At 37.7% G+C, this 27911-nt stretch overlaps 1 protein-coding gene across 1 annotated transcript in view; it reads right to left on the reverse strand.

The window, feature by feature from the left end:
• Window positions 1-27911, reverse strand: part of zdhhc9 (zDHHC palmitoyltransferase 9) — a 37985-nt gene that overhangs the window by 8595 nt on the left and 1479 nt on the right. The window contains exons 2-6 of the mRNA XM_086085160.1: window positions 14185-14345; window positions 8357-8515; window positions 4374-4511; window positions 4073-4121; window positions 3133-3235 (exon numbers count right to left, since the gene is read on the reverse strand). Of these exons, the coding sequence (XP_085941286.1) occupies window positions 3133-3235; window positions 4073-4121; window positions 4374-4511; window positions 8357-8515; window positions 14185-14345 (610 nt within the window). The remainder of the gene's footprint in view (window positions 1-3132; window positions 3236-4072; window positions 4122-4373; window positions 4512-8356; window positions 8516-14184; window positions 14346-27911) is intronic.

The following is a 27911-nucleotide window of genomic DNA, read 5'->3' on the forward strand; positions in this document are numbered from 1 at the left end:
AACTAAATTTTTTAGCAGGTAACTTGTAACTGTAACGGATTACATTTTAAAAGTAATCCTCCCAACCCTGCCTATCAGTTCGACAGGTACCAAAGTGTTACACCTGCATACTAACAGTCACAGATTTATCTATCTTTTATAGTTGCTATTTTTTCACTTTAATTTCATCCATCACTCCTTTCTGTCAGCCACCTCAACCTCAACCCCCCCCCCCCCCCCAACACAAGTGGATATTTTGGCAGGCGTCCCATCTCCTGCAAGTATCAGTGATTCTATTATTGGGGTGATTTCAATTATGGAAAAAGAAAAACAGCTTTGATGACAACCATTGTTACACCTCCAGGAGCAACACCACACGCACACTGTAGGTGCGAATTACACAGCTTCATTACTCATTAAATGGTGAAAAAAAGGAGGCCAGCCATTCCTTTCTAAAGGGAAAAAGAGGGGTGGAAGCATGAATAAATGATTAAAGCAGAAGGGGGAAAAAATATGAGTGCGCTCTGTTGCTTTTCAGCCATCTAGAACCTTGCCATTCATCAATGCAGCCAACAAATGCAATGTTGCTTTGATTCTATTCACACAAAGTTGAATTAACGTAGATTCTATTCAAGAATCTGCAACACCACCACTGCTTTGTACAAGCATACTTGTGTGTCAACAGTGACTCAGTGAAGAAGGAGTAACTAACAATACGGGCAGGTAATAAAATATTTTTAGATGGGATAATGATGAATTCCTGCAGTAATGAATAATGGGATAATGTGGTTGCACAAGTGAACACACCCTCTTATAACTGGGACGTGGCTGTATTTAGGTTTAAACTCAGCACACACCTGCCACCATTTAAGTGGTTTTAACAACCCCAAATCAATTCAAACTGTTCTAGTAAGCTTTTCATGACATTGTTTTTTTCTACCAATACCACAGTTTCTCCAAACACAAGTGGGGAAATACACTCGGATCCAATAAAACAAAGGTTGAACTATTTGGCCATAATTCCAACACAACACGGGCTGTTTTTCTTCAGCCGGAACTGGGGCTTTAGTCAAGGTTGAGGGAATCATGGACAATTTGAAATACAATAATAAAAACCTTCAGGCTGGAAAGCGGTAATAAAAAAAAGAGGACAGGAAAAGCCTACTAGAACATCTGAACTTTATTTGAAATTAATCAGAGGCATTTTAAATGGGGAAAAAAAGTGGCAGGTGTGTGCTGACTCACATTTAATACACGTTTGAATGGGATTGGCTAATTCTAAGTATAAGTGAAAAAACAAATATTTTAGGTAAATGGTCACATAATGTTTAGGGGTGTGCCCAAAAAAACGATTCTCATAAGAATCGCGATTCTCATTTAGTACGATTCAGAATTGATTTTAAATGTCCCAAAATCAATTTTATTAAAATTATTTTATACTGTCTTGCCTTTGTTTGTGTGTGCCTTTATTGGGAGTGCTGTTCATGTTGTACTCAATTTGGCCACTTAGGGGCAGTGTGGTTCCATGCGGTCTGATACACTGTTAAGTTGTAGCCACATTAGAGAGAAGGAAAAAGTCACAATCAAGTTATTCCAATAAAAGTTGTTTTTTTGCAACATGGAGACGTTCTTTAGAGTGATAAAAGTGCCGCGAGTAGCTCGCTAATTACCATTATCGAGTCAGACTGAAGTAGATCATTACGATTCCTTGCACATCTATACATTTAAGCAAACTCATTGTCAATCAAATCATTTTGAATAAAAAAATCGTTCCCAACCGTTAAATCGATTCTGAATCGAATCGCAGACCCAAAAATCAGAATTGAATTGAATCGTGAGACATTCAAAGATTCCCACCCCTAATAATGTTACCCTAAAATCCAAATACTTTTACTTTATTGGAAGAGCACCATCTCAAGGATGCATGTGTCGATCCATTAAAAAAAAAAAAAAGTTTGCATATTTACTGCAGACCATCAATAATGTATAACAACAGATAAGACACACTTAGCTGTATTGATCGTTTGTCCCACCCCTAGTCCATCAATCAATACATCTTGCCTATTTTCTCCACATCTTCGTCTTCTAAATGTCCTAAACCAGACGGGAGGGCGTTTAGTTGTCCCGTCAGCTCAGTTCTACTTCAACATGAGGAGAAGACGCTTTCCCCGCTGATGTTTATATCGGCAAGTCGTGTCTGGCCGCTCGTTTGAGGCTGTTTTTAGCTGCCAGAGTGCTTGGCAGCCAATTTGTCACATGACTCAGCTGCTCCAATGGCAATCTCGCTCGTGAAGACGTTCATGGCCTCTGTGTGAATGAAGTGCTCAGTGTGGGACAAATTAAAGTTAAAGGGGCTTGCAAAAACAGCTAATAAAGTGCACATTATTGTTTCATTAAGACAGCAGAAGATAGAAGATTCAAATCGCTATTTAGTCCAAGTAAAGCTGGCTAAGATATTCTTTGAGTTTTTATTTCAATTTTTTGATCATTGATTGATGATTAACAAGCCGCACATGGCTGACCCTTTGTCCTTGGCTTGTGAAAGAGGCTGTGCCGTCGTCATGGTAACAAGCGCAGTGGCCGTGTTTATGCCTTGTCAATGTTTATCCTTCCAGGCATGCGAAGCCACACGCTGACTGGATCTAGTCGGTTAGCTCTCAATTTGATGTTATAGTAGTTTACGTTTAGCGTTTGTAAAGCATGGTTTAAATACTGTTACTGGCACGATACATTTGAATGTGATTGTGTCCTCTAGTGAATTTAAAAGCTACAAATGCAAAAGTAGGCATCTTCTTTTCTTTTGTTGTGAACTGAGAGGGAAAAAAATAAAAAATTCTGGTTCCAGTTTAAAGCTAATGTTTTTCATTATTTAATTTAATATAGGTCAAGCAATTATTGAGCTAATCTGGGAGGTGGGGATCACAATTGATTGAAAAAGTATTTCAAAGACTCAAGCATGGCACTCAACTATTTGAGGAAATATGAAACCACATGATATGTCAGGCACACTGCAAAAAATGAACCCGAAAGCACACAGCGCATGTGTGGAATGTAAATAAAGGTGTAAAGTACTTTGTCACGCTGTGTGTCAAAGGTGGTTTGACTGGAACATACAATAACGGTTGAGTAGTGTATTGAATTTCTGAGACTTACATCCTCATTGGTGGTCTGGTTGAGCGAGATCAGGTAGGTGTGGAAGCCGCTCAGGCCGACCACTGACCACAGCGTGAAGAAACACACCAGCACCTCCAGCACAGTGAGATTTGAGTCAAGAAAATAGTAACAGATGATTTGTGCCTGACACTCTAATTGTGAAGTGAGTTGAGGTCACTACCACCATATACAGCAATAGTGGTCGCAACAAAGCAAAAAAAAAAATTATATATATATATATATGATCAACTTGAATCTAACAAAACTTTTAAGTCACTCATCTGAAGGCACAACTGTATAGTGATTGCATTAATTTATTTTGTAGTCACAAATTGACATTTTGTGCCCACATTACATCTACATTGCAGCCACAATAAAAAATAAAAAAAAAGTCCCTATGTAGTGCTGTCATGATCGAATATTTTCAGAATTGATTAATCAATCGTTTATACAATCGATTAATCGACTAATCAGATTCATTTTAATTTTGCATCAAAGTGTATTACAAAAGCATTTTTTTCCCTGATTACTGTTTATTAACCAGGGATTGATGTTTACTTCGTACTTTGTATTCATATACTGTAGTGCTAAGAAAGGGGGATTGATGTACTATGTTACCGGTTCGGTCATTGTTTTACAAAGTAAAAACACAGATGTTTGCAAATGTCTTATTTTGATTGAACACAGAGGATAATCAGTCTTTTTTCATGATGGACTACAGAAATCAGTGACCAATTACTGTTGATATGCTGAAACCAGAGGATTCAGACCATTTTAAATAAAAAAAATTCTCCAAACGATTACTCGATTATTCAAATTGTTGTTGATTAATTTGATAATCGATTAATTGTGGATTAATCGATTAATTTTGACCGCTCTATCCTTAATGTTATGTATTCACCTCTGCAGTATTTTTACTGCAGTAGTTTTAAAAGGATATGTTCCGGGTGTTTCCTTCAAAGCGCTCAAAAAGCCATCATCCACTGAACCTGTCAACAGAGCAACACAGAAGTGAAACTTGAAGTTGTCCTCATGTATCAACTACGCGGGGTTAAAAAAGGCTATAGCTTGAGTGAAAAATCTGTCACATGCACATCATGCTATGCCTCAAGGACCGGCCTCAGTCGATCTTATTTAGGTCATAGCGCGTGTGTTTATCTGTAAAGCTTGCCCTTCTCGTCTTGTCACATTCCTTTGATACGCCTCCTCCTCCTCCTCCTCCCTCACAGCAGGATACTCACGCATGACCACGTGGACGATGTCAAAGGTGAAGATGTAAATGGTGAGCAGCGAGAGCGAGAGCGTGAACATGTAGAAGTAGCGGTAGTTCCTCTTGCCCACGCAGTTGCCCACCCATGGACAGTGGTGATCAAAACGGTCTGAGGGGACACAGATCAAAACAACGGTGAAAATGTGGAATGCGTATCAGCCAGTTTTGGGGCAGTCAAAGGACATGGTAGTTAAAAATACATTCAAATCAGCCACTCCTTTAAAGATGGCCTTGCGCAGTGCTCTCTGAAAACTGGCGGTCTATATTTAGTGTTCATTTCCTTTTTCCTCTTTTCTTCTATGGTTGAGAAGAGAGCCACATGGACAAGAAAAGAAAACACATTGTATTTTTTTTTTTCAACTAAGATGTTACGGAGTACTATATTTTTCTCGTTGAAATTAGGGCTGATCAATTAATCAAATGCAATTAAACATCACAATGTACAGTAGTAGAATGCAATCATAATTGCAAAGGCTGCAATTTGGGGTGGAAGAAAACACCGTCTCATCTAATATATATATATATATATATATATATATATATATATATATATATATATATATATATATATATATATATATATATATGATAACTATAATAATATAAAAAAAATTATAATACGTAATTATTATCATTATAATAATTATTATTATATAAAGCTGAAGTGATAAAGCCACAAATTTGTTTGGATTAGTTTATAATCTGATTTATGATTTACTGATTAATGTTCATGCCACATTTGTTTGGTAGTGTTTTGTGAAGTTGTTTGAAAAATACTCTTCAGTTAAAAGTGTTTTGTAAGTTAACAACTTCCATATTATTTTATGGTTGCTTTTTTATCTTTTTAGAGTAAGCCTAATCTATTAAAATAAAAGTCTTTAAAAAATATAGATCTGATTGTGTTTGTTGTAATACAAATTAAATTAATGCTTGTAAAAAAAAATACATGGTAAGATCATTTTAAAAATAATACATATTAAATCACAATCACAATAGTGAGTAAAACATAAATAAATAAATCATTCAACCCTAATGATATTTTTGGGGGGAGTAATGGCATTTCAATTTATTTCAATGGGAAAAGATGATTTGATATGAGTATTTAGAGTTACAAGCATGGTCACAGCCCACTCTCGTCAAGTGTACAATTAGACAACCATTTTGTTGCTAGCCCTAACCCTAAGCTATCAGCAAAGACTAACATAGGCCAATTCTTTGGTTGTTTAAATGCACAATTTAAAATTATATTTGTTTTATGTTTAGTTTGAGATCTACTTAAATTTGAGTTCTCTGCCGCCTGTAGCGCAAATGCTTGCTCACAAATCAAATCAAAAACATCATCCAAGTGAGGGCTCGGACCTCGAAAGATCTCCTCTTACAGAAAGTCTACACCTCAATCATATTTTGATGTTTTCTTTCAAAGCTATTGTTAGGATCCAAATCCTAAACTCTTCATTGTTCATCGGCCAAACATTGCTGTTAGCCTCTCAAAACAATTGACGGCAAACAAGAGGCAAATGGTGCGCCCGAGGTATGAGGCAAGATTAGTGTAGCGAGGAGAAGGTACCAGGCGCTGCAGTTTGATGGAGATAAGCTTGATTTACAGACGCTCAGGTTTCAGAGGGTGTTGACGTCCATGATGGCTTTATAGCACAGGATGATTAGCCTTTGATTCCTCTGCCAAGAAGGCTTTTATTGCAGCCAAGCTACAAGGCTGACTAAAATGAAAGGAAGGCGAAGCAAAACAATTAGACTGGCAACAACTATTGTTATTAATGGGGGCTTTTTTTTGGACTCATCAGAGTGTTTGGAATGTTGAAATGTAATTATGAAAGTAGATTTGCTTTTAGAGATTGTGATAATTGTCAAGATCGATGTCTTTAAAAATCACACATTGGCAGTTCAAAATTAACGTTGTATTTAACTCATTCACTGCCATTGACGGCATAGACGTCAAGAATTCATAGCTTAACTTTCCCCCCCGCTTTTGTTAACAAGAGTATAAAAACCTAGAAGAAAATTATTGTACATTTAGAACAGATATGAAATGTGTGATTAATCGTGAGTTAACTATTGAAGTCATGCGATTAATTACAATTACAAATTTTAATCGCTGACACCCCTCATTTTTAAATAATCTTTTATTTTAAAAAATAGATAAAATAAAAGATTATTTAATAAAAATGTCTAGGTTTTCATACTCTTGTTAACAAAAGTGGGAAAAAAAAGTTAAACTAATAGAAATAGTTCAAATTAATTGTTGACGTTTATAGCCGTCAATGGCAGTGAATGAGTTAATGGTGTCATTTTAATGACTGCTTACCGTGAACGGCACACGCGTGCACCATTGTGAAGTGGTTCGTGAAAATCCGGAAATAATGAACAAATGAATGAATCAAAGTAACTTGTAGTAAGAAACACAAGCGCTCCTCAGTATTTGCTTGATTTGGCCGCAATTGTTTGCCACAAAATTGTTTCACCCACCAAATGGCTGCCCGGTCCATAGGTGGGGTTGGGTGACGTCGTGTGAACAATATGTATGCATAACATCTACAGACAAAATGAAGCAATTTACTGAAACAACACTCTGAAAACAGTGGGGTCAAAAGTAACCCAGTTATGGATCAAAAATGGACCGATCCCCTTTATGGGTCAATTTGACCCAACTTTGAGTCAAGAAATGGTCTTTTCATTTTGTATAAAACAACACAGAAAGTTGGGTCAAATAGACCCAAGTAGAGGATTGTTCCATTTTTGACCCATAGTTGGGTTATTTTTGAACAAACTTTTTTTTAGAGTCAAGATAATATGCTTCTCCAAAATACATTAAAATAATATAGGCAACATTGAGGTTGGCTTGGCCCTCGGCAAACCTTCATGTTTCACATGTGGCCCCTTTGCAAAATTATTTGCTCACCCGTGCGCTAGCACTGACCTTGGCGTCATCTCTTACCGAAATACAGTATGTGTGAAGTGAGCGATGAGAATGATCTGCTTCTTTTCTCCTGGTTTGCCAGTACAATGCAGGGTTGTGTCAAATGTTTATTTTAGCCTATGTCACAGACAGAAATAAATGGATAGTGGGCCACATAGAGGCCCCCGGGCCATAGGTTGACAAATCCCCCATTTTTGACTGTGCCCCTAAAAGAATTGGAACTGAGAATCGTTTGAAATCAGAATTGAAAGGAGGAACCAGAAATGGACCCAGAATCGTTCAAATTCAAAAGGGAAGTTACTAAACTCACCATAAATGAGTAACATCATGACTTTCTTCTTATCTAAATAAAGTGTTTTTCAACGGTTATAGTGGTTATTTGACAGTTGAGAAAGTTATAAAGGAATTGTACCCTGAAGCATAGTAATTATATGTTTATTATTTCCTAAAGGGTCAATAATTATTTATTAAAAAGGTATGTATTATTTTAATTTGCAATAAACTGCTTGGCCTTCCACTCAAGGTTTCTCAAGAATAATATTGCCATTAAGTGAACTTGAGTTGTATAGCTTAAAAACAGATTAGCAAATGTTTACTCGAGACAACATTGTGGTGGTCATGTACTATAAATAGACACTTTGTGTACAGATTTGCGAAGATAAGTGAATTGAATTAGTATGACCACAAAAAAAAATATTTCTTATAAAAACACCCATTGAATACGTTCAATAAAATGGACACGATATGAAAATTGAATTTAGTTAGGCTTGGATACAAAAGCCTCCTTTGTCCACTGTGTGTTTGCGTGTTTACAAAAGGCACTCATGATTCAAGAAATAAACAGAAGCGCAATTTCGTAGTATTCGTGTGAAGGATAGGGGTCACTGTTTGTTTTGTGTGTGTTTTTGTAAATCTGGCTATTTTTCGCCACACTTTGATCAAAATCCGCGAGTTCTACGTCAAACTCTTAAAACAGTAATAATAAACCACTTCAATGAAGCGGATCAGCTGACGCTTACCAACGCAGTTGTCGCAGATGCTGCAGTGGGACGCTCGCGGCGGCCGGAAGATCTTGCACGTGTAGCAGTACTTGAGCTTGACGATCTGGTTGTTGATCTCAACGTTGCGGATTCGAGGAGGCGGTCGCTGCCCGCTGGGGACGTTGCCGTTGGCGGCCTCTGCGGAAAAAGTCCTCATTTGAGACTGATGCCTGCTCCACTTGCATGACGACGACAGTGGTACCTCGACTTAAGAGATTAATTTGTCCCGTGACCACATTTGTAACTCACTTTACTTGTATTGTATATCAAATAAATTCTCCCCATTCAAATAAATTGAAATGCCAGTAATTCGTTCCAGCGCCCCCAAAAGCATCATAAAAAAAAAGCTTTGTTCTAATATGTTTTTGATTGTATTTCATGTTTTTAATTTTATTTGTACTGTCGCCTATACCGCTAGTGGTGCTCGTACCTGGTGATGCTGGTAACGTGTAATGTGTGCACTTTTCAGGAACGACTAATCTAGCACACTACTTTTCCCGGTGAAGTAATCAGGCTACAGTTACTCATCCAAGACATGAAACGTTACTGTATAGCATTTTATTATTATTATCATTATTGGCAAAAAGGTGCCGATTCACCAGCAAGGGCAATTAGAAGCAATCACCTTTGGGGTGCAGCAGTGAGTAACATTTGACAAAACATGAATATTAAAAACAAAAACAAACATATATTATTATTACTTATTCATTTATTTATTTATTATTTATATTATTCAGAGGCACTGTGGGAGCTTTAAGCTTCACATTCCTGCCTGGGGAAGCAAAGTCACATATGCTCTACATCACATATTCAGCATGTGGACACCTCACGTGTCCATGCCAATGACATAAATAACAATGGAGGAAGGAGAAAGATTGTGTGTTCATGCTGGAAATGCTGTCACTATTTTGAGTACTCAGCTAAAGATGAAAGTATAAAATATAATAAAGTTTTGAGTATAGAATAGAATATTAACAGTTAAATATGTCAATTATTGTTATTTAAAAGAACATTTTATTTATGTTCAATGAAGTCTATTCTATTTTTTTATTAACGCAATTAAATCCAGAAAGACTATCATTGTCATTTTAAGCAGGGTTGTCAGCATTTGCCAAATACAACTAATGAGTAAAAAAAAGTTATTTTTAAAATAAAGTAATTAAATCAGAAAATCAGTAAAGTAACAAAATTCCGCCATTTTCACTGAAGCAACCCCCTTCGCTCCCGGCTGTTTTACTGTGTTTTGACTGATTTTGCAAGGCCCACATAATATTGTGTTCTATTGCTATAAAAACATGGAACCTACCAAACGAAAGATTAGAGTCTCTTCTTTTATCAGGAAAAAAAAGTAGATTTCTATCTGTTTCCGTTTTGCAGCAATTACTATTAGAATATAGCTAAGTTTCATCATTATTCACAAAACTGTTGAAAACACTGGGGAAAATAGCTTGTTGCAACATGGCCCTGGTTGATCTCTCATACTCAGCTGCCACCTGCTGGCCATTTTTTCTAATGACTACCATTGCTTTAAAGGGATACTTGACTCATTTAGCCATTTTCTGCAGTAAAAAGTAAAAAAATGTGTCCAGAATGAATTTGATAATTCACTTTTCCACTTGCTGTCGAGTGAAGATGACATCATCTGTGCTGAGGAAGTAGGTAACGACCAATTATGGCTCATCTGGGTTTGGTCAGTAAACTGAGCAATGATTGGTCGTTACCTACTTCCTCAGCACAGGTAATCCCATCTTCAGTCGACAGCAAGTGGAAAAATTTGTATTTATATAATTTATAATAATTGTACATGAAAAAAAATGAAGTTACCAAATTAATTCTGGACAAAATATTAACTTTTTGCTGCTGGAAATGGCTCAATTAGTCACGTATCCCTTTAAGCGACCTCTTCAGCTCAGAGGCTGCATCAAAGCCTTCTGTATGCACCAGCATAAAATAACAACAACATAAAAAACGTATAAATACGTTTTGGGGACCATGGCAACATTTTAAATAGAACGTTTTTATACATTTTGGGGAGCAAATTAGTTAACTTTAAGATCCAGTAATCACTAAAATAACAAAGTTACCTTTTCAAGGTAATTGCAGCAAAAAAGAATTATGCATGTCGTTTTGTGGCATTGTGTGTTTTTCCCCCTATATTGTTCATATATTAATCACCTCCACTCCCAGAGCAGTTTTACTCAAGCAATTATCCATCTTGAGTATGTTACAGTGGTGTAGCGTAGTAGAATACAGTATCACAGAGGACAAACCAGCAGAGAATACATTAAGTGATTGAGTCACAGGAAGTGTGCCACTCCCTCGAGGCAGCACAGCTCAGTCTGCGAGCGGCATCGCATATTCAGAGAGGATGCTACTCCCGTACTCCATATTAGCCATCCCCATGGGGTCCATGCGCTATCACACTGACAAAGCACCCTGGCTGCAGATTTACCAGCAGCTCTGATAGCGTAGCTGCTAGCAGCTATGCATTTCTGAATTATCGTCAAATAATTTTTTTAAAATGTTTTGAGAATTTGCCCATTTAGGGGAATACTATAAGGGGGAAGTGGGGAGCTATTTTTGGTGTTGCTGTGTATCAAATAAGGTTGGAGGCTAAAAAGGGTGTGGAGGCTGAAAAAACAACCTACCCATGGTTTATATGAAAGACAGTTAACCATTTTAATGATCCTATTCACAACAGCCATTTTGACATTGTAAAGCAGTAAACGAAAAGAAAAAGGAGCCAGGCATACATTAATTACCCATTCCATTAAGAGGCAGGCATATATAAATTTATAAAAAAGAAAAAAAAAAAGAGGCAGGCACACATTGCTTTTCATCTGATTTTATCCATCCATTTTCTACACTGAAACCAGCCTTTAAAAAAATAATAATAATTTAAAAAATATATATATGGAACATTTCATGCCACTCATAACGTTCTGCTCCATTTCTTAAAATGTCTAAAAATCATGAGAATAATTAACAGTGATTTATTTTTTTCTTGTCATGGAGTGAGCTGAATGAGTCACTGTGCTGATGAGAGAGGGGAGCGTCGGGTGCCAGCTGTCCCCCCTCAGAGGAGCGAGTGGCTCAACCTTGCGTTTAACAGCCATCCCCTATCACGAGTCTCCACCCGCGACTGCCTTTGTGAAGCGAGATGGCTGCTGAAGGATGCTGTGAATCTTTAACGCAGACGAAGACTGAGCAACCTCACGTGCAGGGGTGCAGGAAACCAATAAGGACCGTTGCAGAAATACTGCTTTGTGGTTTACTTCCCTGGTCATAAAGGGCAGTTGAGGGAGAGAGGAATATAATTGCTTGGAGGGATGGGGATTATGGTTTATTTAATGAGCATGCCATTAATAGGCATGTTACAAATACAATTTTCTTTCTAGGATGGTAAATATTCCCAGACAGTATCATGATAATGGATAATTTTGTTGATGGTTTTTTTTTTTTTAATCTCATTGACACAATTATTTTGGAGCATAATAACTGAAGTATACCCTTTTTAAGAGCAATTAACTTTTCAGGAATATTGGCATTGAAATGTAGAACACAAAATTAACTCATTCACTGCCATTGACTGCTATAGACGTCGAAAATTCATTTGAACTATTTCTATTAGTTAAAAATTGTTTTGCCATTTTTGTTAACAAGAGTATGAATTTAGAACAGATATAAAATTTGTGATTAATCATGAGTTAACTTGTGAAGTCAAGCGATTAATTATAATTAAATAATGTAATCGCCTGACGCCCCTAATTTTTAATAATCTTTTCTTTTTTGCTTTTAAAAAAAAAGAAAAGATTATTAAAAATTAGGGCCGTAATTTTTTTCGTAATTAGTCGCATGATTTCACTAGTTAACTCACAATTAATCACATCATCTGTTCTAAATGTACAATATTTTTTTTCTAGGTTTTCATACTCTTGTTAACAAAAATGGGGAAAAAACGCTAAACTAATAGATATAGTTCAAATTAATTTGTTACATCTATAGCCGTTAATGGCAGTGAATGAGTTAAGTAAGTTGGATAAATATATTTTTTTATTTTAAAAACGACTCAGGCTCTGTTAGAGCACTTCAATATTAACATATAGTATAACTCGTACAACCACATATCAGTAGCAGATGTGGCAGAGTACAAAGAAATGACTTATCTTTCTCAGAACGTCCACTTACAGTACAGCATACAAGGCTGAAATAACTGTTTGGGAATTCAAAATTTTTTTTAGGCTTTTTCTACTGCTCATCAAGTGTCTCTTTGGCTATAAAGCTGCTGAAGACAGTTACGCAAACTGTGCCCGTGAGTCATTTTGTGCAGTCACATTTATGTCTGCATTGTTGGACAAAGGCATCCTTAAATGTAAGATGTCGGCAAATGGACTTTGAGATTTGTTCTGTTGGGACTTTCTACAAACAAATGTGACATACATACTAGCATGTTGATGCGAGCGATCGAACCGTGATTTGGTTTGAACCCAAAATATTTCCACTGTGGTATTAGAACTTATTCCATTGATGCCGCTTAACTTTCTCTAATTGTACAACTACAGCTGTCGGAAGACATAGCTTTGAGTACCGGTAGCTAACTCTTTCTGATAACTGTCATTACTGAATGTTTTAAACTGGTTAGACTGCAACATAAAAAAACATTTTTGGGGAGCTGTATGTACAAGTTGAGTTTTCCTCCATTCGCCCCAGTATGAGAAAGTCTAGGTTCTTCTGCTCTCCAAGCACCAGCCCCTCCCAACCTGACAAAACAAGCTGTTGGCACTGTTTTACGTTATTGCGCCACCCTCCGCACCGCCTCTGCGGACTAAATGCACGCCCACTTTCTCTGAGACCTCCCTCTATGGGATAATGACAAAAGTAGACTTTATCAATAAACATTCTGTCCAAATGAATTCAAAGCAATCAATTATTCTTCAAATTTGCAATGCCAAAGTGCAATGAAATGACAATTGGCCGTCTTAAAATCTACTGGCTGACACTGGTATACTACAAGTAAAACATTTGCGCCAACAAATTTAAATGAATGGATGGTGGAGTGGACAGTGCACTTGCCCCATACGCAATAAATAGGGCGCGGGTTCGTGACCCGCTGTGGTGCTTTTTTTTCTTCCTCCTCCTTCTTTCCTCCAACCTCTCTGCTCCCCTCCTCTTCCACGATTTCTTGCGACCATACCCGTTTTGTTTCAAATGTTTATTCAAGAATTGATGGCTTGCGTGACCAAACGCAGAGATCTAGCAGCCCGTAAAAATTTAGAGTCCATTTTAAAAATCGGTTTAAAACCTATCTGTATGTTTCGTGTGGCAGCCACAGGGGGAGAGGCGGGGTTTTACTGAACCGAGCGTTTGACTTCCGGGTAAGTAAAATAGCCATCGAAATAACTCATATTTCATAAGAAATTACATCGCAATTGTGTCAAAGGTAAGATTTCATCATTTATATGCCTATAGTTAACTGTGGAAGGGCTTAAAATACCGTGGTGTGGTCCCTTTAAGCACTATTAAAGAGTAGCATTATTAAAGTGATATTGTGGTGCTCTATATTTCCTCATCAGAATTCATATTACAACATTTTTTGTTGTTTTAGGGGAAGGTTGGAACGGATTAATGGCATTTCCCTTCATTTCAATGGAAAAAGATGATTTGAGATATAGTAGATATAGAAGTTTTGAGTTACGTTCATGGAACGAAGCTAACACGTATCTCAATGCATGCATTCATGTGATAATAGAAAATAAATTGCAAAAAAAAGGCTTATGTCTAGTATTTTAAAATCTGCATAAACTCACCAATCTCCATCTCAATAAATGTGGCCTCCTCTGGAAGAGCGCGAGGAAGGACGCCCGGGTCACTGAAGCTGGTCCTCAGTAGCATGGCTATGACAAAGAGGAAAAGCACAGCGGCGAAGACTGGGATTGTGGCGGACAGGTGGACAGCCAGGTATGGGCACCTACGGTTGAAAAGAGCAGGAGTGGTGCGTTAGACCTTTTCCTGCCGTCCATAAATATGGACCGTAAAAAAGGCAGGACAGCACAAGACCATGCATATCGTCAACTGCTGTTCTGGGCATGAGGTCGTAAACTTTGACAGAATAAAGTCACAACTGGAAATAAATAACATCATGCCACACTGTCCTGACAATCTGGAGGACTGGGGACACGTTAGCATAAATCACCAGGCAGTTGAACCTCGATGAATCAACGCAAACTGTTCCAGGATGCCAGAAACCTTTTCGAGAACATTCTTAACTGATATTGAAATGTAAAATGAAGTAAACCACTGTTAATATATAAAGACAAAAAATTAATCATGAAGGGATCCTCTAAATGGGTAAACCACCAAGTAAATCTTGTATCTGTCTAGTTCTGAAAATGTGTTTATGAGCAAGCCATTGTAAATATTTCCATATTGTGATGATGGGGCTAAATTACATAATATTGCCCACAGACAGAATTTCTCCACCCATGACATATTGGATAGGCAGAGTGAAGACCCAGAGCTACTTTCAAGAGGCAGCTTTAGTCCGGCCGTGGGACTAAGCTGTCTGAAAAAGGATGTCATCGCTATGCTCAAACCACAAGGTAAGCAGAGCTGCATTGAGTTTTGTTGGTTGCACTGATTAGTAGGGCTGGGAATCTTTGACTGTCTCACGATTCGATTCCGATTTTTGGGTCTGTGATTCGATTCAGAATCGATGATCAATTCAGAGCGATTTTAGATTAAAAATAATTTGATCGACAATGATTTCTGCTTCAATTTATAGATATGCAAAGAATTGTCATGATCTACTCCAGTCTGACTCGCTAATGCTAATTAGCACTCTACTCGTGGCACTTTTATCACTCAAAAGAACGACTATTCATACAAAACGCTTCATGAATGTATACATAGAAGCATCTTAACATCCTACACTGCAAAAAAAAAAAACTTTTATTGCAATAACTTGATCATGACTTTTTGCTTCTATGTGGCTACAACTTAACAGTGTATCAGAACGAGCGGAACCACACTGCCCTAAGTGACCAAATCGTGTACAACATGAACAGTATTCCCAATAAAAGGCACACACAAACAAGGGCAAGACAGTATAAAATAATTGAAATAAAATCGATTTCGGGACATTTATAATCGATTCTGAATCGTACTTAATGAGAATCGCGATTCTTATGAGAATTGATTTTTTGGCACAGCCCTACTGATTAGCGTTAATTTTTGATACGCATGAGACAAGGACTATTCTGTAATTTTTAATCAATGCACAGACATGTTATTAAAAAGATTAGGAATTGATCTAAATTATTAAAAATAAAAAAAATAAGAAAATACATATCTTCTAATGCAAATGTTTTACGTAGCACTGATATGAATAAAAGTCTACCAACATCCCTAGTGTCACAAAAAAAAAAACTTACGTTGATCCTTGTAAAGGATTTCAATCAGTACTTTTACTTGTTCACAATACTGAATTACAGAGTGTGAGTACATTAGTCCCAATTTTCTAACACCAGCAGCTACAGTGGAAACAACTGTGACAACCTCTCAAGTAGCTGAAAATCATTTATCCATAATGTCACATTAATAAAGCATTTGTGCCACATCCTGTACAAGTTGCATTGTGGAGGCTCATCAAGGAGCTAAGCGCTGGCCTATGTGCATGCCAGTGACAACCTGGAGAGAAGAATATGAGAAGATTTTAACGATCGCAGAAATGAATATCTGGCTGGACTAGTGAGTATTAAAAGATGCCATAAAATAGATATGCGGCACAAGAAGAGCATCAATTTGGGACTTTAAAAGACTGGAAAGATAAATTGCAAAAATTCTGCACTTCACTCCTGAAAATGTGAAAAGTTTTCAGCCTTTTTAGTTCCTCTGTCCATCTGTTTTCTATACAGCTTATCTCATTTCCAGAGCCTATCACCAGTCAGTCACAGTCGCAAATATGGAAAATTTTAAGTCTTCGAAACTCTCAGCCTTTTTTTCCAACAGTACTGACCGTCTTTTCCCGACAAACCATAAAATCATCGTCACATCCCTGTACCATCATTATCCATTATTGACCGTCATCAAGACATTAAACATGGTGCCTTTGTGCTGCGTAATATCCCTGTTTTATATCACATATGGTTGTGTAAATGTTTGTAACCAAGACTTTTATTGCACTTAATCATAATTAGAAGTCATTCTAATATTACATTCGTGTAGTTCGTGTAACCACTGAAAGCTACAGTACAACCACAAACATATTGTTGGTTGATTTTCTTTGTTATGACACAATTTTGGATAAAAATGTATTGAGCCGATGTACTGAATGCTATTGCAATGTAAGAATAGTAAAACACAAACACAATGAGGCAGGACTTGGTGTCGGTCATACAAGCTCACATCCACACACTGTCACATGTCACCCATCCAAGGCCCCGCCTCTTAAATTCCCATATCGAACATGCAGACACTACAATAAGTACAGTTATTATTTTCCCCACGTTTAACTGGTGTGTTTTGGTGTGGGAGGGTTCATATTAAAAAAATATAATAATAATGTGCATACAGTCACTCTGCAGTAAACAAAGCGTACACGCCTGTGTTCCGATGCCAGATTTCTGAGATTTAAAAAGATGAGTGTTCAAACATTTGAACAGGTGTGTGTAGACTTTTTATAACCACTGTATATTGCAAATTTTCATCTATTGCGGTTGGGCCTGGAATGCGATCCCTGCGATAAACAAGGGTTCACTGGAAGGCCGTTAAAATAAGAGGATTGTCAGCAAGCCACAACCAAAAATTTAAGTCCACCAGTCCAATGCTGATTAACAAGTATGTCAGAATACCTAAACGCACAGTATACACACCTGCAGAACTGGTCTGATATGTCTCTATTTTCCCACAATAGGAAAGAAGCGGCAGAGTTCAAACAAATTGCAAGTCATTTCCTCTGGACCGAGCGTCTAAATGCCATATGGGTTATTTATCAGAAGCAGCCAATTGATGAAGCGTAATGCCGTAAATTTACTGGTGGCCATCGGAGTCACACGCTATCATCTATTCCCATCAGCCGTGCTGCTTCCTGGCCGGGTGCGAATGCTTCCCGGGCAGTCGAGGGGCAGGCTGATGATGCTACAGTGACACTGTGAGGTCATCACTCAATGAGTGAGCAGAAGAAGAAGAAAACTGAACTTAATCAGCCGCTCGATACCTGAGGGGGGATGATTTCATCTGCAAGGCTTATTGATCTGATCACCGGTGAACCTTCTTCCTCACTCGTCTTGCGGATGTATTTCACCAATTTATTAAAGTGTGTGTTCAGAGCTTAGTCTATGTCTTTAGTGGCAGATCAATACTGAAAATGACTTGCAATGAGACATAGGTTGAACACGCGTCGTGTCACAAATATCTTTCACCAGTCATTTTTGACATTATTAGATTCATTTCCAAGTTCAAATAAATAGCTTGCAGTATGTCTTATAAAGTTGACACAATTCAGACAAGAGTGTTATCAACAGCAAGTATATCAAATGAGGCTTCAAAATCATGACAAATTAAGTTATTGTCTCTGCTCTCAAATCCTGTGTCCAACATGGATGCTACTTTGTCTAGCATCCTTCCTGGCTGAAATATAAAAACGGGGCGTTTTAAAGCGGCCATGTCTGCCCACTCAACTGTACGTTGCCGGATAACCGCTAATATGAACCAAGGCTCTCAAGTTTCTTGGATTTTTTCCCCCCATAATGCCAAGGACTTATATATTTTATAGTATCTTATTTTATTTTTATTTTTTTGCATTTGGCCTAAATTATACCAATATGTTCCAAAGTTAAGAAAGTAAACATTGTTTCTTAGTGAATTTTATGGTTTCACATTACGCTATCGACTTGTGCATGTGCATACCCCGTGGCATTATGAGTGGGGCGGACTAAAGATGCATACAATACTAATAAACAATGTTTGCTTACTAAATTTGCAAACGTCTCAGTATAATGTAGGTCAAATGCTAAAAAAAAAAAAGCATTTAGCCAACAAGTACATTCAAACTCCTTAGAATGAGTTTGCAAATATGTTCGAACGAGTTTGTAAACTGGTTCAAACATATTTAAATGCGTTTGAATGAGTGTGCAAATGTGTTCCATCGAGTTTGATCACACGTTTAAATGAGTTTGCCAGGCAAACTTTTGTTTGTTTACTCCACATTGGCAGTTCAACGCATCCATAACAAACTGTTTTGACTTGCTACTTATTATTTGATGCTTGGATTACAGATGAACGCATACACACAAACAGAGCTAATAATGCTTAGTAGAACCTATTCTCCATATACTGTGCAGTGTGTCTACCTATACCATATCATTTTTGATTAATGTTTTGAACTTTGTATACGGTTCGTATGACATAACACTGTATTATAAGATAATGGATGCCACTTTGCTGAAAATCCCGCACTCAGCGGTTTATATTGCAGCCATTAAAGCCATAAATAGACACATCACGCTCCTTCCTTCGTTCCACGTGTTTGTGTGATTGTGGTTAGGGTGTGTCCACCAATGACTTTGATCATACAGTTCTCCTTACAAGCAAAACAAAACCCCACAAAATAAGATGCAAAAGGAGGTAGGATATAAGTAATTAAAACCACTCACTGAACCAAGGTTTAAAACACATTGTCATACCGCACTGACTCATCAACCTTTATTACTTTCATCATTGCGAGCCGTGCCCGCTTTGCCAGAGTCATGCAACGTGATACATAATGCAACAGGCTTGTGTATGGAGGTAAATTTGGTGCAAAACTAACTTGTGCAAAAAATGTGTACCTGTAGAAAAAAGTCTAAATTTGTATCTGTAAAAGTCGTGATTTGTATCTGTAAAAAAAATGTGTGCCTGTAAAAAAAAAATTTGTGTCTGTAAAAGAAATGTGTACCTGTAAAAAAAATATTTGTGTCTGTAAAATAAATTTGTACCTGTAAAAGTCATGATTTGTATCAGTACAAAAAAAATTTTGTACCTGTACAAAAACTATAAATTTGTATCTGTAAAAGTTGTGATTTGTACCTGTAGAAATGACAACTTGTAGTCAAAGAAGTCGCCACTAGGAGTCACAAGTGGGTTTTCTGCTGCTGTTCTGTGACGTGAGTTTTGCCCCATTTGTTGCGCTACAAATGTAGCAAAACTAATTTGTACTTGTAGAGCGCCTGATTTGTACTTGTAAAGAAGGGGGCGGGCTCTGGTGTAATGAAGGGTTGTTTTGACCAATCAAGTGAGAAGGATTTGAGCGGATTGGAGCGCAACCTCATTGGTTTAGCGAACGACGGTGGCGGGACTCGTGGAAGGATACAAGCAGGACACATCGTCGCCAACCAACATACATATTAAGAATACTTCAGTCGACTGAAGTATTCTTCCTCAACATACATATTAAGAATACTGACGTATTCTTCCTCAACATACATATTAAGAAGTATTCTTAATATGTATGTTGGTTGGCGACGATGTGTCCTGCTTGTATCCTTCCGCGAGTCCCGCCACCGTCGTTCGCTAAACCAATGAGGTTGCGCTCCAATCCGCTCAAATCCTTCTCACTTGATTGGTCAAAACAACCCTTCATTACACCAGAGCCCGCCCCCTTCTTTACAAGTACAAATCAGGCGCTCTACAAGTACAAATTAGTTTTGCTCCATTCGTAGCGCGACAAATGGGGCAAAACTCACGTCACTGAACAGCAGCAGAAAAAACACTTGTGACTCCTAGTGGCGACTTCTTTGACTACAAGTTGTCATTTCTACAGGTACAAATCGCAACTTTTACAGATACAAATTTATACTTTTTGTACAGGTACAAAAAAAATTTTGTACAGATACAAATCATGACTTTTACAGGTACAAATTTGTTTTTACAGATACAAATTTGTTTTACACATACACTTTTTTTTTTTTACAGGTACAAATTTATTTTACAGACACAATTTTTTTTTTTACAGGTACAAATTTATTTTACAGACACAAATATTTTTTTTACAGGTACACATTTCTTTTACAGACACAATTTTTTTTTTTACAGGCACACATTTTTTTTACAGATACAAATCACGACTTTTACAGATACAAATTTAGACTTTTTTCTACAGGTACACATTTTTTGCACAAGTTAGTTTTGCACCAAATTTACCTCCATACTTGTGCACTGCAGGGCCAAGAGTCTGACACAACGGCATCACATAAACATCTGTACACTCTGACTGCCTGCTTCCTTTCTCGGGCAGAGGCTGGAATGAAATAGGGGGGGGCTGTACTGTCCCTTCACAATTGCACCTTGGTAAATATGTGATGAGAGCCTTTTGTACTCACAGCAGCTAAAACCTCACACAACTTTTTCTGTTTCATTTCCACATACCAGTCTCGAAGCGATAATTAGATATCTGTTGCTTGTTAGCTTGAGTCACTCAGCTGAACAAAAACATGCAGCAAAGACTCTATATAACTTCAGCTATGACAAACAAGGACAAACCTAGCTCCTACCCAATATACAGTACAAAGATCTCACAACAGTCGAAATACTTTTATCACTTTAAGATACTCCCTTGACACCAATCACTACTTTCCTATTAGTCAGGGCTTTGGTGGCATTTTCCAGTAAATAGTCGAGAACATGTTCAACAGAAAAAGGAATTTATAAATACCGACTGTGACAGAGTAAGAATGGACATTCAACTACATTTCCTTGATTGATAACAATAGCTATTTTTCTTTTCTTCTTTGTAGCTTAACTGCTCATATATGATGTCACAGTTGTTCTTTAGTAATATGGATGCATTTCATTGACAATTGTAACTATTTCTGGGACCGAAGATATCTTTTTAAGGGAGATGGATTTCCCCTACACAAGTCAGACTCAGGACTTAAGTATTTCACTTCCAACCTATTTTTCTTCCTGTGTCACAGTGTTCCCCCTGCCACGGTCAAGATACAAGGGAAATTTAAACAAAAGGAAAAGATACCTAAACATGAAGAGGAGCCAACACGCGCTCCGCCTGTTAACTGTGTTAAAATTGTTCAAATCTACTTGCAAGCTAGGTACTAGCTGTCTCAATTGGAAGTCATGAGTCTGAGCGAACAAAGACCACATGTGGGGTTCCACAAGGGTCCATTCTTGGACCACTTCTATTTAATACCTACCTACATGCTCAGATTATGAAGCACCACATCTCAAAATCATATCATACTCACGTATGCTGATGGCGCGGAACTTTACATTTCAGTGCCACCACATTCCGTAACCCTAAGGTTCGTCAAGTAAGTGTATTCATCAAATCAAAGAGTGGATGGACCACAATTTTCACCAGATCAATCCAGACAAGACAGAATTAATTGTCTTTGACTCCAAATATGTAAGGCCCAAGATCAGCGCTCACCTTGACTCTATGTCACTGACAGCTACTGTACAAATCAAGCCAGAATTATTGACTCAGAGCTGAATTTTAATCACTTAAAAGCTATTACTAAATGCCTATTACCACCTGAAAAACATTGAATTAATGAAGGTTTCTATGTCTCCGCATGACAAAGAAAAACTTGTTCATGCTTTTATTTTCAGGGCTAGACTACTATCATGGTGGTTGTATAGGTCTTAACAAAAAATAAAAAATAAATCAGGCAGCTGCAGCTGATCCAAAGTGCTGCCGCCACACAATATTCCCGCCCGGGTGATAACGTACATTTAGTGACATATATGCCCTGCTACAAACACTTGTCAACTGGGTGGGGCGCTGGTGGACATTCCAGGTCACGAAACATGCTCTGCTCCCCAAAAAAATACAACAATACCGTAATATTAAGTTTTTGTTTGTTTGTTTGTTTTCAAACTATCCGTGCGGCCAAGTGGCCCTTGGAACGAAGGTTGAGGATCCGTGCTTTAGGCAAGTGCACTCCATTATACCTCCAATGCTTCATGACCAACAGTCATTAATTGACATTCAATTCCCCAAAATAATCAGAACTCTAAAGAATCAATTAATCAATATTTTTTCCCAACCCTGGTGTAGAACTGCTCTGCCTCAGAGCCAAGCATTGCCTTTGATAAGGTGCATCTCTTGTATTTGATCATGAAAGACAGGATCAGAATAAAACAGCTTCTGAGTACGTATGTTCATGGCTCTTTGGAACTATTCAAAGACAGGGGGAAAATATCCGATGATGTGAACTTCATACCGGCAGCTCATCCATCTAGCAACTATCTTCGCATGAAGACTCCCTTCAAAACTCTTTGAAAAAGATAATCCAGAGTATATGAAAGTGGGTAGTCTGAAGCTAGAGAGGATACAATCTGTTCTCTCGGTTTAAATCCATCTTGCTGGTTATGTAACATTTAAATACCATATGAGAGAGAAAAAACATGCAAGGCGGGGTCATTTGGATTTTTCTAGGATTAGAGTGGTGGTTGCATCATAAGAATAATGATCAGTTAATATGAACCCCACTGAAAAAAAAATAGTAAGTGTTCTTTGCAGTATGGAAAAGCTGGGATCGATTTGTCTGCCATCCATTAAAAAAAAAAAATCATATACAAAGTGATTGAAAAATCTGAAAATACAAATGAAACCTCCAAAGGAAATCAGTGACCAAGCTTGTACATGTGTGTCAGATAAATGGAGCATAGAGTCTGAAGGGAGCATTAATCAAGTTAGTGCTAAATTAGCCAAGCCCAGTGGCCGCTTTCCTATTGGCCGGTCGGGAGACAGGGTGGGGTTGGATGCTGAGAGAAGCTCCGGTGTCTGTTACAAGATCCGCAGCCTCTCTGCGGGCTCGGCTCTGAATGCCTCATCCTCATCCTCTTCTTCGTTCTTCCTCATGCAACACACCCCGAGTGGACAGCCGGGCACACCGAGAGCTTCCGCTTAGTGACATGCACACACGCAGGTGACCGCAGAAGAAGAATGCGCGTCCTGACATATGCTCCCACGTCATGGGGGGGACAAACATACGACGCAGTCCTCATGCTCCCGTTGCTTGTTCCGTCAGCCAAAAGCTGTATGAGGTCATCAATATGCTCATCCAAAATTATTTTCAATACCCTTTATTGGTGTATGTGTTTGCTTGACATATTACAATATGAGAAGCAATATGGTTTCATCGGTTGGTTAGTGACCTAACGACGTAATGGTTGACTCACCTACGGTATGTACATGTATAAGACTACTGTTTTCAAAGTTTAGACAAAAACTTCTGAAAATGTTTCATGCTGAAGTTTCTATTAACTCATTCACTGCCATTGACGTCAAAAATTCATTTGAACTATTTTGATCAGTTTAACATTTTTCCCACTTTTGTTATCAAGAGTATGAAAACCTAGAAAAAATTTTCTTGTACATTTAGAACAGATATAAAATGTATGATTAATCGTGAGTTAACTATTGAAGTCATGCGATTAATTACAATTAAAAATTAGGAGCGTCAGGTGATTAAAATCGCAATTAATTGCATGACTTACGAGTTAACTCACGATTAATCACAAATTTCATATCTGTTCTAATAAAATAAAATAAAAAATCTAGGTTTTCATACTCCTGTTAACAAAAGTGAAAGAAAAAAAAAGTTTAACTAATCGAAATAGTTCAAATGAATTTTTGACGTCTATAACCGTCAATAGCAGTGATTAAGAGGCTAACGTGTAATATGTTTTTAGCAGAGTACAATGGAGTCATTTAAATGGCAAGACTGTGATCAATCAGTTTTGCAAGTAAGTACCAAATTTGGGACTATCCAAGTTACTTGAAACGCAGCATCAGTAATCTTCCACACAAAAAAAAGGATCAACATAATGCCAGAGGATATAAAACTACGAGTTTAAGCCCACAAGAGCTGCAAAGAAATCGATTCATCCCAGAAAGCAAACAAACAACCTGGACGCACCTTCTTGTTTTGTTTATCCGTTGCAAATAGCTCAATTCAGTTTGTGTACCAAGACTTCTGTTTCCACAATTTAACACTAACTAAAGAGAGGTTCCCTTACTAACTGGGCCCAAAGCTGCTGACAAAAGAGAGACGTCGGCTCGCCTGCAGTTGGATCAAAGCCAGGCAGGAGGACACTGTCTGCCCTGTTCGACTGTCCTTGGCCCAGTGGGGCTCTTGGCTCGACTTTGCACACTCGATGGTGATTTTGCATTGCAAGACATCTCTGAACTCTATGACACTTGTATTGGTGAACTTGAATGATCACATACCATAAAATCGAAATACAGTGGTGCCTTGAGACACGAGTTTTTCGAGAAACCACTTTCATTTGGCTGATATTTTATTTTTTGCTTTGACTTCCGAGCACAAACTTGAAACATGAGCACCGAACAGCGGCAGTGAACTCAACTCATTTCCCTCTAAAAGTAAAGGTTTTGCAAATAGTCAACAATTTTGCAAAAAAAAAGTGGCTTCAAGATGCTTAATGCCACTCCCATTTTTTATTTTACTGTCAAACTAGACATAACACGAGTAGAATTGCGCATTAGTCCACTATCTTAATCTTAATTCCTTTGGTGCACTAGCTTAATGCTAATGCTAACACATAATAGGAACTGAATACAAACCCTTCAAAGCAACTGATATTTAAACACAAACAGTAGAGCAACACATTTAAACATTAAAATTAACAGTTATCAGTCATATTTTCTTTATCCTCTGAATGGAGTCGAAGAAGCTGAGACGACTCAGTGTACACTGTACAGACATCCATGTACAGTACAGTATATCCATCTGTCTGTTTTATACTACCACAACGCAGCCAAGGCAGGTAGCAGCAAAGTGGCCGTTCAATTGATGCAATGTGACAAAAACGGATCGCATTCCTTCTGATACGATTCAATGATGCCATTTATGTATGTTTTTATTAAGCCCAATATTACAGAGCACTATTTTTGTCCTCATTAAAACAACACTACAAAAATGTGATGTGCCGAGATTAATGGCAATTTCATTCATTTCTAAGGGGAAAGATGATTTGAGATTGGAGTGATTTGAGATACGAGCGGAAATAACTCAACTCGTACCTCGAGGTACCACTGTACTGTTTTGCTGGCATGTTAAGCCTCGCGGTGTTTTCTCACAACTGTCTTTGCACGTGGTCCACAGATGACTTTTATCGTGACACCAACCCAGGTCTCAGCCTGAATATCTATCCTACCATCAGAGATAATTATGATGGCTTGCTGGGCTGTAATATGAACGTGGCACGCTAACAACTCTCCAGCCATTAGTCCCCGCAGAGCCTTGCTCAGTCTGTGTGAGCACCATCATCCTCTCACTTCTTTGCACACAACAGATCCTTATGTCCACACTCAAAGAAAAAAGGCAAGAGATCACTAAAGAGCAGAGCAGAATGAGATGGGGAGGTCCCAAGTTTTTTTGCTGAATCTAAGGAATCCAATCAAGATTTTTTTCCTTTTCAGAGTCAACTCTATATTGTTTAACTTTCTTGCACTGTGTTAGAAGCAATCAGCCATATTTGAGAAATATAACAATCCTGTTATATTACTCGTTAAATAAAGGAATGACAACAGTGACTACTTGACAAGGAGTAGGTTCACATCCTGTGCCTGACCCCAACGGTCATCTTGAACACCTGTGAAATTGCTCTTCCTGCCGAAAACAACGTAACTGGGTTTGGAGTCAACACACCGCACTTGAATCCAATCCACCATTTTGTAAAGTCAAAGAATCCAGTTGAAACTATTAGGGGTGTGCCCCCCCCAAAAAAATTTGATTCTCATAAGAATCGCGATTATCATTTAGTACAATTCAGAATCGATTTTAAATGTCCAAAAATCTATTTTATTTAAATTATTTTATACTGTCTTGCCTTTGTCTGTGTGTGCCTTTATTTGGAGCGCTGTTCATGTTGTACCCAATTTGGCCACATAGGGGCAGTGTGGTTCCACGCGGTCTAATAAACTGTTAAGTTTGAGCCACATTAGAGAGTAGAAGGAAACAGCCACGATAAAATTATTCCAATAAAAGTTGTTTTTTTGCAGTGTGGAGCCGTTCTTTTGAGTGATAAAAGTGTCGCGAGTAGCGCGCTAATTAGCATTAGCGAGTCAGACTGGAGTAGATCCTTACAATTCCTTGCATATCTATAGATTGAAGCAAAAATCATTGTCAATCAAATCCTTTTGAGACAAAAATCTTTCTTAATCGAAAATCGATTCTAAATCGAATCGCAGACCCAAAAATCGGAATCCAATGGAATCGTGAGACATTCAAAGATTCCCACCCCTAGAAACTATACTGTTCTTCTTCAAACTAACCTGACGAATTCATCCAATCCAACACAGCATTGAACTTAGATTGGCCATGAGTCTGCTGCGTTCCATCAGACAATGGTTCAAACATCCTATTCTATCTGCGCTAGTCAAGCAAAATACCAAAAGAAAGAAAAACTCCCATCAATCTGCACATAAAATAAATCGATTAAAATACTAAATGAATAAGTAAGTGAGTAGATAAAATGAAAAACATTTAAATACTTAGTTAAATGAATAAATAAGCGAACAGATAAAATATCACACACATTAAAAAAAAAAAACAATCAGTTAAAGGGTAAAATAAATAGATGAGTCTTGAGCCGCCTTTTAAAAAAGATCAAGAGTCTCTGCGGTCCTGATGCTCTCTGGCAGGCTGTTGCAGAGGTGCGGGCCATCATGGCCGAATGCAGCCTCCCTGTAAATTTTTGTTGTGGCTCTGGGAACAGTGAAAAGGCCTGTTCCAGAGGACTTCAGGGACCGGGAGGAATTATATGACAAAAGCATATCAGATAGATATGATGTGGCCCAAGACTGTTAAGATATTTAAAAACGAGTAAAGGAACCTGGTGTTTACAGATTGTTTGCTTCATGTAAATATCCAAAGGAAGAATTGGCCTTTCTGTTCACAAATTTGGATATTAAGATTACATAATTTGTCTAAGAATCCAGCTCATACCACACTCATCTTTTTAAAGACAACATGCATTCTGCTATGTTAGAGGAATATATCATTTCACTTTCTTAGGATGAAGAGAAAATATTCTCATAAAAGCCAGACATGTCTCACAGGAAAGAGATTAAATATTTAACACGTCAAAGAGAGCGGTAAGGCTTAAACCTTCAGCAAAGAAACTGAATTTGATCCACATGCACAACAAATCAATTTGTTGTTTGTTGACAAGGAGGAACCCAAAGAAATGAACAAAGAATATTAATTAACTGATTTTTAAAAAGAAAGAAACCCACACGTGAACCAAAGAAAATTCCAGCCTAAATCAGCTTGACCAAACAAAAAATAAAGATTTACTATCAATTGCTTTAACGTAGGAGTGCACCGATCACAATTTCTCAGATCTTTTTAAAAAGTCTGTGAAATAATACAAACAGTTTGTTTTAACTTCAAATTAAGTAGTTCTCTGAAATAAAAATGTAAAGCCCATTAGTCATCTCAGCGGAAGAGGACAGTGGCTGACTTTTTCAGACCTCTGAGGAGGGAGATGAGATCGGTGGAAAAGATCG

This window comes from Leptonotus elevatus, chromosome 9 (genome assembly GCF_054856555.1).
Source record: "Leptonotus elevatus isolate MCC_2025b chromosome 9, RoL_Lele_1.0, whole genome shotgun sequence".
NCBI lineage: Eukaryota > Metazoa > Chordata > Actinopteri > Syngnathiformes > Syngnathidae > Leptonotus > Leptonotus elevatus.